The 11,056-nt window shown below is 43.5% G+C and overlaps 1 protein-coding gene across 4 annotated transcripts; it reads left to right on the top strand.

Annotated features, from left to right (window-relative positions):
* Positions 1-255: 255 nt before the first annotated feature.
* On the top strand, positions 256-10,813 carry LOC124651762 (phosphate transporter PHO1-2-like). 4 transcript variants are annotated; one of them, XM_047190802.1, is made up of 14 exons: positions 256-468; positions 578-908; positions 7,159-7,504; positions 7,673-7,721; positions 8,082-8,156; positions 8,256-8,385; positions 8,470-8,590; positions 8,725-8,968; positions 9,055-9,159; positions 9,238-9,282; positions 9,367-9,519; positions 9,602-9,880; positions 9,956-10,092; positions 10,202-10,813. In XM_047190802.1, exons 1-14 carry the CDS (start codon positions 259-261, stop codon positions 10,287-10,289), a joined length of 2,313 nt encoding a protein of 770 aa, XP_047046758.1. In that variant the 5' UTR covers positions 256-258; the 3' UTR covers positions 10,290-10,813. The 4 variants fall into 4 exon arrangements, with proteins under 4 accessions (XP_047046758.1, XP_047046757.1, XP_047046756.1 ...); XM_047190801.1 differs by having other exon boundaries at positions 575-908; XM_047190800.1 differs by having other exon boundaries at positions 9,602-10,092.
* Positions 10,814-11,056: the final 243 nt, after the last annotated feature.

Genomic DNA, 11,056 nt, shown 5'->3' with positions numbered 1-11,056 from the left:
AATTCAAGGGAGGAAGAAGGAGAGTATGTGGATGGAGCGCGGCGACAGCGACGAGCTGTGGGAGGAAGAAAGGGTAGGGATCGAGAGGCTCTGGGCGGCGGTGGCCATGGGGACCATGCATGCTGACGTTTTCGTCCATGAGTGGGAAGAGAAGAGTACCGTGGCTTCTCCTCTGCGGTGTGTGGTCAATGCACGGTCCATGTCCATCTATATAAGCACGCACGATGGCCATCGCTCATACCTCCTCAAGCTCAAGGCATGAAGTTTTCGCGGGAGTACGAGGCCAGCATCGTCCCGGAGTGGAAGGCGGCATTCGTCGACTACAAGCGCCTCAAGAAGCTCGTCAAGAAGATCAAGGTCGCGCGCCGCGACGAGGATGGTACCTCCTCCGACGCCGACGCGCTCGTCGCTGGCTTCTCCGTCCGCGGCCTCGCCGCCCGGTTCGCGCCCAAAGTGCAAGCGTCTCCGGTGCGCGCGCGCGTGTCTCTTCGTTTCTTTCTTGGCAGATACTCTGCTACGTGCACGGCGCTGACGTCGTACGTACGTGTGCTGCTTCCGATGTGCATTTCGGCAGGAGGACGACGAGGAGAGCTCGGATTCCTCAGGCGAGCTCCTGCGGCTCGATGAGAGGGAGTTTCTCGAGACGGCGGGCGAGGAGCTGGACAAGGTCAGCAGCTTCTACGCCACGAAGGAGGCGGAGCTGCTGGCCCGCGGCGACGCTCTCATCCACCAGCTCCGCATCCTCGCCGACGTCAAGCGCATCCTCGCCGACCACGCCGCCTCCCGCCGGGGCCGCCCGAGCCGCACCCGCTTCATGCCGGCGACGGCGCCACTCCCCCCGGCGATAAGCGGCTCCGGCCGGTTCCTGCTCTCGGCATCGGGCCTCGCCTCGCCGCAGTCCATGTCAGGTTGGTGCACACGCACATGCGTCCGTTCCGTTCGTTCCGGCCGTTCGTGTTAATTAACGGCTAGCTCAAACCAACCCAGCCACGTCACCTCTCACCACGCATGAACCCCACTTGCCACTGCCTTGCCCATCCTTTATGCATGCACACATACAAACCGGAAAAGCAAAACACGTCTGGATTATGCGGTGATTCCAACCGTATTAACCTATTTTAGCTTGTTTTTCTTGTAGAACTCAATTTTTTAGTGTAAAAAGTGGTTTCCAAATTTTGGTATAACTGTTTTTGGTCAAAGTCAACCCACCAACATATTTTTCATTCACTTTTTTAATAGTGAGTTGACTGTGACAAAAAAAAAGCGAACCAAAATTTGAAAACCACTTTCATACACTAGAAGTACGCGTTTTACTAGGAAACCAAACTGAAAGAAATTTATATGGCTTGAATACCGTATAACGCGTTTCACTAGAAGCTATCAATGTCCAATGATGATTTGAGATCCGCGCAACGACTTTTAATTAACAAATATTACAAGTAGTATTATTAATCAGCAAATATGTCTGGACCATAAAAATTCCACCGTTTTTGTTTTCTCTTCTTGAACAAATCAGCATATAAAAGAGAAGAAAACAGGGAATTGCACTCATCTCCATTAACACATAACTCAGATATTAATTTCTGGATGATTTCCACATTATTTGTAATACTATTTTCCGCAGTATACGTATCAAAAATGTATCAACAGTTTGTCTTGCCAAACCTGTGGAAATATACAAGCTTTATAGATTTTTTTTAGATCAACAGGGGTCTCCCCCCAGCTCCATTTTTCATTGAAAAAGGAAGCCAAGTTTTTACAGAGTACAAAACACACATAGACGAAAACAGGAACAGGCATTTTGCTGGGGAGATTGGCTGCCATCCCAACCAATCTCCGAAATACCAGCACACCTGGGAACAAGATCTAAAAAGAGATAAAGTGCAGGCTAATAGTATACGATAGCTAAATCCATTACAGAGAAAATGATCAGAAAGAGGTTGCCAGCAACACTCCCAAACTCTCCAGCTTTTTTTCCTTGCCAGCGACCTCTTGAGACAATCTTCTTTCTCCCTCTCGAATCAGGTGACCACATGAATCTTATGGGATTCACCAGGGTTGTCCAGGAGGTAGGCCAGCGACGCTCTGCCATCGAAGCTTGAGTTCCAGGAAGAGATCCAGTCGAAGGAGGGACATCTCACCCCACTGGGAGGCAAAGAGGCGCTCTTAAACTGGTTAGCAGCAGGTCCATGAATCGACCGTTTTCTCCAGATTCTAGCTCTTTGAAAGGTTTCAACCAATCCCGAAGGAGGAAGAGAACCCTTCGCCACACCTGTTTCACATTAATCCAAGTGGTTTTGTTAAACACCAAACTATTTCTATTAAGCCATAGGCTCCACAGAACAGCTGAAGAAGCTACATTAAAGTGCATGAACATTTTGTTACATAGCCATTTAGAAGCAATTGACTCAAAGTTAGTAACATGCACCTCAAAAATCTCTTCAAAAAGGTTCCAAATAGATCTAGCCACAATACATTCAAACAAGAGGTGGTGAACTGATTCAAACTCAGAGCACATCTCACAGTTCATGGGTTTAGGAATACCTCTAGCTCTCAGATTATCTCTAGTCATGATCTTATTCTGAGAGAACAGCCATAAGAAAACTTGGATCCTAGGAGGGATTTTCAATTTCCAAACAGCAGGTAAATAAATCGGAGTAACACCTCTAAAATTAATAATAGCATACAGAGAGCTAGATGAATAAACCCCAGATGAGTTATATTGCCAGATCAACTGATCTTCCTCCTGAGAGAAGGATATAGATTTAGCAATCTCTAGCAATTCAAGCCACTGGACCATCATATCATCAGTAAAGGTTCTCCTAAAAGTACCTCTAATCTCCTGACCATCCCAGATATCAGAGATAGTTTTATTTTGCTGGTTAGAAACAAAATATAGATCCCAGAATTGGGTAGCCAAAGGAGAGTTACCAAACCAAATGTCTTCCCAGAATTTTATGGATTTACCATTCCCAACCTGCCATTTGTATCCAAACTTCACAACTTTAGAGGCCCACATAACCCCTTTCCAGAAAGTGGAAGGTTGGATATCATGACAGGACAGAATGTTTGGGTTCCTGGTGTTATATTTAGCATCCAAAACTTTTCTCCAGAGGGCCCCTTCCCCCGAATGTATCTCTTAATCCAAGACCCAATCAAACAGATGTTTAGATCTTGAAGATTTGGAATACCTAAACCTCCAAACTCCTTTTTCATGCAGATGGAGGACCAATTAGCTAAATGAATTTTATGGTTGCCATCTTCATCATTCCACATAAAGTTAGCCATCTGGGAATCAATCAGATGCAGGGCCCACTTTGGGAATTTAAAGAAAGAAAGCAGATAAATGGGAATACTAGCTAAACAGGACTGAATGAGAATTCTCTTGGTCTGCAGAGGATAAAAGCTTCCCCTCCAGCCAGTAATCCTTTTAAGAATGTTTTCAATGAGAGGTTGCAAATCCTCTCTTCTCAATCTGTCATAATGCAGAGGGATACCAAGATATTTAACAGGGAAAACTCCCATGACACATTGGAAAATATCTAAGAAAGGTTGGGTTTCACTAGCATCCATGTTAATAGGGATCAGCTCACTCTTATGGAAGTTAATCCTCATGCCAGAAATTTGTTCAAAACAAGTAAGAATCCATCTTAAGTTTAGAGCAACTCTCTGATCATTTTTAAGGAACAAAAGAGTATCATCAGCATATTGAAGACTTACAATACCTCCAGGTAAAAAATTGGGACAGAGCCCACTAATTAAACCACCATCTACACCTTTAACTAACATCCTAGAGAAAACATCTACAATGCAATTGAATAAGAGAGGGGCAATGGGGTCCCCCTGTCTTAATCCTTTGCCAGTCAAGAAAAAATCTCCCTCAATATCATTAACTTTTACCCCAACAGACCCACCTTGAGTAATTTGTTTAATAAATCTAATAAAGGTGGGGTTGAAGCCTCTGAGCTCCAAAACCTCATATAGGAAATCTAGGTTAACTTTATCATATGCCTTCTCATAGTCAAGCTTTAAAACTAAACCTTTATCTTTATTCCTATGCACTTCATGAATAACCTCATGTGCAGTGACCACACTTTCTAGAATAAATCTCCCCCTAATGAAGGCTGATTGATGATAAGAGATAAGTCTATCAATGACTTTAGCCAATCTATTGGTTAGGACTTTGGTAAAAATCTTAAAAGAGCAATTTAACAGGCTAATAGGTCTAAACTTTTTCATAGATCTAGCCTCATTCTCTTTAGGTATAAGTGTGATCATGGCAAAATTCAGCCTATATAGATCTAGGTTATCATCAAACCAAGCATTAAACATATTAATCAAGTCAAACTTGACCACATCCCAGAACTTCTGGTAAAACATAAAAGGAATACCATCAGGGCCAGGGGCCCCATCTGCATAAGACCCAAAAACTGCAGTTTTGACCTCTTCCTCAGTAAAGGCACTCCCTAACATAACATTTTCCTCCAGAGATATTTTCTCATCTTCAGAGAAGAAATTATCTTGGAGTCTGATATCTGGTCTATTTTCTTTTTTAAACAGATCTTTATAAAAGTCTGTAGCTACTTTGAGCATTGCACCAGCCTCAGTCACAGGGCCCTCAGGCCCATCTAAGACCTGGATACATTTTTTCCTCCTTCTCTGATTGGCCACTGCATGAAAATATGCTGTGTTTCTGTCTCCCTCTAAAATATTCCTATCTCTAGATCTCTGTCTAGCTTTAGTTTCCTCTAAGATCCAGAATGAGTTCAACTCTCTAAGGATGAAGTCCCATCTCTCTCTCTCGAGCTGAGAGAGGACACAAGTTTCAGACTTAATGTCAAGAGCATCATATTCCTTCATAAGTTCTTTCTTCTGCTTCCTAACTGCAGCCTCATAATTACAACTCCACCCTTTAGCTAATCTCCTAAATAGTCTAAGTTTTTGTTGCCAAATATCAACAACATTATCACCAGCCACCTCTAGGTTCCAAGCTCTATTTACTAACACAGCAAATTCAGGAATAATTAACCACCACTTCTCAAGCTTAAAACCTCCCTTTTTTGGAATTCTGCTTTCACCAGAGTCCCAAACAAGAGGGGTATGATCACTACCTGATCTAGATAACACTTTTGCACTAGCTAAGGGGAAGCAACTATCAAAGGAGGTGGAACAGAAGATCCTGTCAAGTTTACACATGACAGGGTTCTCCTGATTATTCCCCCAAGTATAATTCCTACCAGCGACCCCTATCTCCATGAGAGCCCACATTTCTATCCAGGCATTAAATTTATCAGCCCACTTGAAATCTATATTACCATTATTTTTATCTTCAACAAATCTAACTAGGTTAAAATCACCACCTATCAGCCAAGGACCTTCCCAATTAAGACAGAGTTCATGAAGCTCAGAAATAAACTCCTGTTTCCTCTCCTCATAGGCAGATCCATAGACAGTAGTAATTCTACAAATAAAATCATTCCTCTTATTCTTAACTACAGCACTAACAGAAAAAGACTTAATCTCCCATGCTAAGACCTCTAAGAGGTCAGCATTAATACCTACTAAGATACCACCAGCAGAGCATATTGCAGGTAATAAATTCCAAACAAAATTCCTATTTCCTAGCAGGTTTTTCAGAAAGGAGTTACTAAACTCTCCTTTTTTAGTTTCCTGAAAGCCAATGTAATCTAGATTCAAAGGCACTAAGTTATCATTAATAAAAAGCTGTCTGCCAGGGGTGGAAATACCCCTGCTATTCCAAAAACCACATATCATGGGTAAAACTTCTTGGGGTGCTTGCCCCGAGATTTCCTAATAACTTCTATCCATTCCTCAGCCAGTTCCTCTTGCTGGTCCTTATCAGACAAGGAAGCAGCTCTAGGGGAGGAACAAGCTGAATGCATGTTATCAGATTCTAGCTCTAATTTGATACCAACTATTTTGGCAGCATTATCTAATTTGATACCAACTATTTGATACAAGCTTTATAGATGAAACTTGAATCAGTCAAGTTTTAAGATACAAGCAAGTTTCATACAAGATTGAAAAAACTGAAGCAAGTCAAATCATAAACCGCCACAATAAAATGTGAAAAACATATAAATGGTTAATACGCTGCCACATTCATCAGAGCTACATTTATTTTTCCAAAACTACCATGAATATATATTCGAGATTCATAGTGGATACAAATTAATTCAAAGTAAATAAATAGGAGATTCAACATGACTCAGGTCTATATAATTTATTCAATCAGATGATTGAACAATATCAAAAGAAATGTATTTTACCACCGACTAAACTATGATAAATACTGAAAATCAAGAAAAATCTAAAAAAAAAGAGAGAACATAAAGGATGAGTAACCCACGTCACGTCTCAGCAGTCAGCACACATGAACCCCACTTGCCACTACCTTTGCTCATCCTTTAGAGCAACTCTAGCACATCCCTTGAATTGGTAGTGGGCTTGAGGGTTTGGACGTTTTTTTTAGCCAGAGCAGACATCTCAAAATTATCAAACCCGTAAATATTTTTGCAGGCCAATCTGTATACGAACCCGCGACCAGTATAGTTGCAGTTTCGAAGGCGTTTTTTCATGCCAACCTGTATATGGGGAACACCCAACATATTTCTCCGATAAACTCGCCGGAGTCTGGCCAAATTCCAACGAATTTCCACATAATCTGATTGAAGATTAGCAAAAATCAAACCGCGCTCGCCGGAGTTGGCCGCCGGTTGGGTTGAATTCGAGCAGAGATGGCCGAGCAGTGGGGCAGGTAGGGGTCGGGCGACAACCGCGATGAGCAGGGACGGCACCTATGCGTGCTGCACGCATGGGAAGTAGGGGCACACGGGCGGGGCATGCTGCGCGCGCGGAGAGCAGAGGCAGGCTGGTAGGCCGAGCATGGCGAGCAGCGGCGGCCGGCCTGGAAAGAAGAAGGAGATTGGAAAAAAGAATGGTCGAATATTTTCAAATATGCCTTTTTAGTGTCTTATTTTAGGGTGTCTGGTCTGCCGGAGTGTTTTTTGACCCGTAAATCACGTTTTTTCGGACTGTATTCATACATATGGGGGTTTTATGGTTTGAGAGATCTGCTAGAGTTTGACATGCACACATATAAACATCGTGACAAACTATACCGGTTAACTCTTGCAGACGGGAGCGTGGAGCTGCACCAGGCGCAGATTATAGAGGGTGCCACCATGGCCGATGAGGTGATGGCGGCGCTCGAGGGCAACGGCGTCAGCTTCGTGGGCAAGAAGGGCGGTTCCTGGGGCAGAGGCGCCGGCCCGCTGCAGATGCCGGCGTCGGTGCGGATCGACATCCCGGCGACCAACCCCGGCAGGACGGCGCTCAAGGTGTGGGAGGAGCTGGTGAACGTGCTGCGCAAGGACGTCGCCGACCCCTTCGTCCACCGCAAGAAGATCCAGCACGCCGAGAAGAACATCCGCGATGCCTTCATGGCGCTCCACCGCGGCCTCGAGCTCCTCAAGAAGTTCAGGTATGCCATCGCGCGCCCTCGACGTCATGCGCCATGCACGACTGATTCAGTTAATCAATTTTCATTTTCTCCTGTTTTGAGAATTGTGGTACTACTACCTTTTGTGGTGTGTCTGACGGATTTTCTCTGTTTTTTTTTTCTTTTCTTTTGCTGTTTGAATGGATACAGTTCTTTGAATGTAAAGGCATTCACCAAGATTCTCAAGAAATTTGTCAAGGTACGTCATAACATACTGCCCACTAGCAAACATAGGTGTACTTTACTACATTGGAAAATGGATGGACAGCAAGAGGCTATACTCTTAAATATATACAGAATGAAGGAGCAATGATGTGCTTAAATTACACTTCTTTTAGGCAAGTATATACTTGATGTAGGATCAAATATAATCAAATAGCACGCGGCCAGCACAATTGGTCCGTGTGGCCGTCCTAGTGAACGGGCGGCAAGTAGATTCAGACTTTGCAACAATAGCAGCAACACAAACTAGCCCAGCTCTGAAGAAAAGAATTATTGACATGCATGTCTAAACTAATGTCTTACGCTATCGGCAATAGACTAACTCTATCCGCCTCAGGTGTCAGAGCAACAACGAGCAACGGACTTGTTCTCAGAGAAGGTGAAGGGATCATCGTTCAGCACATCTGACAAGGTATCGTCATCAACTCATAAGATTTTTATAAGAGTTTCAGACTTATAGGACCACGAACTGAATGAATTATTCGATATTATACTGTGAAATATGGAGCAGGCTCTTCAGCTTGCGGACGAGGTGGAGTCCCTCTTCATGAAGCACTTCGCGGGCAACGACAGGATGGTGGCGATGAAGTACCTCAAGCCACAGCAGCCCAGGAGCACACACATGATCACCTTCCTCGTAGGCGCGTTGATTTCTGATATATATATAGATGTGCCATCTATGGTAAATAAATCATAATTTGTTGTTTTTTGCTTCATGTTTTCAGGTTTGTTCACCGGCACATTTGTGAGTCTGTTCATCATATATGCTATTTCGGCCCATCTTTCTGGCATTTTTTCATCTCCTGGAAATACTGCCTACCTGGGAGTAGTTTACCATATTTTCAGGTAATTGTAAGGATGCTATGTTGTTGGCATGAGCTCAATGTTTGAAAAATAGTTATAACTCTGTTCAACAGTTCACAATCAAGGATGCAAATTTACTTTAGAATGACAGTAGTTGTGCTTTCGTTCTTCTGCAGCATGTTTGCGCTCATCAGCCTTCACTGCTTCTTGTACGGATGCAACCTATTCATGTGGAAGAATACCAGGATAAATCAGAATTTCATCTTCGATTTCGCCCCAAACACTACTCTCACGCACCGGGATGCCTTCCTCATGTCTGCTTCAATCATGTGCACAGTAGTTGCCACGCTGGTCATCAACCTGTTCCTCAGAAACGTCGGTGCGTCCTACGCCAAGGTTGTGCCTGGCACACTCATAGTGGTAAGTAACACACAACCATATATGGGACGACAATACATACGTCAGGTTATGTTGCAACACATCTCAGTTCTCAAATACCATTTCAGGTGTCAATGGGAGTTTTAGTTTGTCCGTTTAACGTGTTCTACCGCTCAACACGGTACTACTTTATGCGCGTCATGCGAAACATCGTATTCTCTCCATTCTACAAGGTAAGGATACAGCCGAAGTTTTTGACCCACACACTGCTATGAACATCTATTTGATGGCTTGCCTTCTTTTTTATGCAGGTTCTGATGGCCGATTTCTTCATGGCTGACCAGTTAACTAGCCAGGTAATAATTAGACTTGCACAATTATAATTTAACTGGGAGCCTTAAATTGCAAGCGCTTATAACCTAAACTGGTATTTGTTGCAGATTCCATTATTAAGGCATATGGAGTTTACAGCGTGCTACTTCATGGCAGGAAGCTTTACGGCTAACCCATATGAGACATGTACAAATAGCCAGGAATACAAGCACGTAGCCTATGTGATTTCCTTTCTCCCTTATTACTGGAGAGCTATGCAGGTATGGATGGAATCATGAACAATAGTACGATTTAATGTTGTTCCAATCACTTTCAAACTAACCTTGTAAATATGTTTTGAAGTGTTTAAGAAGGTACCTGGAGGAACATGACACAAATCAGCTCGCCAATGCTGCCAAGTACATGTCGGCGATGGTTGCAGCTGTTATCAGGTTCAAGTATAGTGCTACACCGACGTCATTCTGGGCGTTGATGGTCATCATTTCATCCTCAGGTGCCACTCTTTACCAGCTCTACTGGGACTTTGTCAAGGATTGGGGCTTCTTCACCCGAAAATCCAAGAACCGATGGCTTCGAGATGAGCTAATCCTCAAGAACAAGTCAGTCTACTACGTTTCAATGGTATTGCACTTTCCTCAACTAATTTATAGTACAATATCAATACAAGATAGGAGCACTTATTCCTTCACGATGCAGGTGCTAAATCTGGTACTTCGCCTAGGGTGGACGGTGAGTGTAATGGAGATTAGTGTTAGTATTAACCAGACTCGTCTGCTGTATTTCTCCCTTGCTTCACTAGAAATAATTCGGCGAGGACACTGGAACTTCTACAGGTATTTGAAACTAGCATAAAGCTGGAATTAATCTCTTCAGTTTAATTTTCTACCCAGTTTTAAGAACTTTAGTGTTTTAGTTATAACTTGGGCACATTACTGACCGCAGGCTGGAGAATGAACACTTGAACAATGTTGGCAAGTTCAGAGCGGTGAAGAGTGTCCCGTTACCATTTCGGGAACTTGAAACCGACTAAGAAGGCAGAGAGAATAGTGTGCCCAATATCAAGGGAATTTACGATCAGAGTTCCAGGAATGGTACGCTGACCTTGGTAGAATTGGTGTTAGATTTGGTGTTGAGGCGGAAATAAAATCTTCGGAATGGCCGCCGCTGGCCGTTCTTGAGCCACACAGCCATCTTCCACCTTCCTTTCGTCTCAGCTTGTTTCACGCGGGGTGAATCGAGGTGGCCGCTCAATCGAGGTAGGAGGTGTCACCTTGGCTGATTCGAGGCCGGCATGCCCGATTTGCCTACTGCTCGACGTTCCCCCGATTCGGGGCGGCAAAGGACTCCCACGCCCGTCGGGTGTTCGTGAAAATACCCGGATACTATATATTTTGTGTTCGATTGGTTTAGTTTTTAGACATAGAAATTGTAAATCATATTGTTTGCAACATTGTAAATGAGTTCGTCCATGCTCATGTGTTTGTCCGTGGAGCTCTTTTTTGAGTACTCATCAATGTCGGACGATTTGAACAACGATTTGTTTAACCACTATAAGACCGGGGACACCATTTTGATACTAGCCGTGAAATTGAGGAGGAGCAAACGGAAGGGATCCAAGGTCGTCTTTGCATAACTAGGAATTAAGATCTGGACCATGAAATTCTTATGAAGGATTTCACCAATGTTTGTACATATCATATGCTCATCTCTTTAGTAGACGGTAATGAATACTCGTAGTCGAGCTCTCAAAATGAATTTTTTTATGAACTTGTTAAAACCAGAAGGAGATTTTTCATT

The sequence above is a fragment of the Lolium rigidum genome, chromosome 5, assembly GCF_022539505.1.
Source record: "Lolium rigidum isolate FL_2022 chromosome 5, APGP_CSIRO_Lrig_0.1, whole genome shotgun sequence".
NCBI lineage: Eukaryota > Viridiplantae > Streptophyta > Magnoliopsida > Poales > Poaceae > Lolium > Lolium rigidum.
This window is presented reverse-complemented; position numbering and strand designations above follow the sequence as displayed.

Coding starts and splice junctions, on each gene's coding strand:
- LOC124651762 (XM_047190799.1), top strand. CDS start 259: ATGAAGTTTTCGCGGGAGTACGAGGCCAGCATCGTCCCGGAGTGGAAG. Junction 909..7,158: donor CTCGCCGCAGTCCATGTCAG/GTTGGTGCACAC, acceptor TAACTCTTGCAG/ACGGGAGCGTGGAGCTGCAC. Junction 8,157..8,255: donor CGTTCAGCACATCTGACAAG/GTATCGTCATCA, acceptor AATATGGAGCAG/GCTCTTCAGCTTGCGGACGA.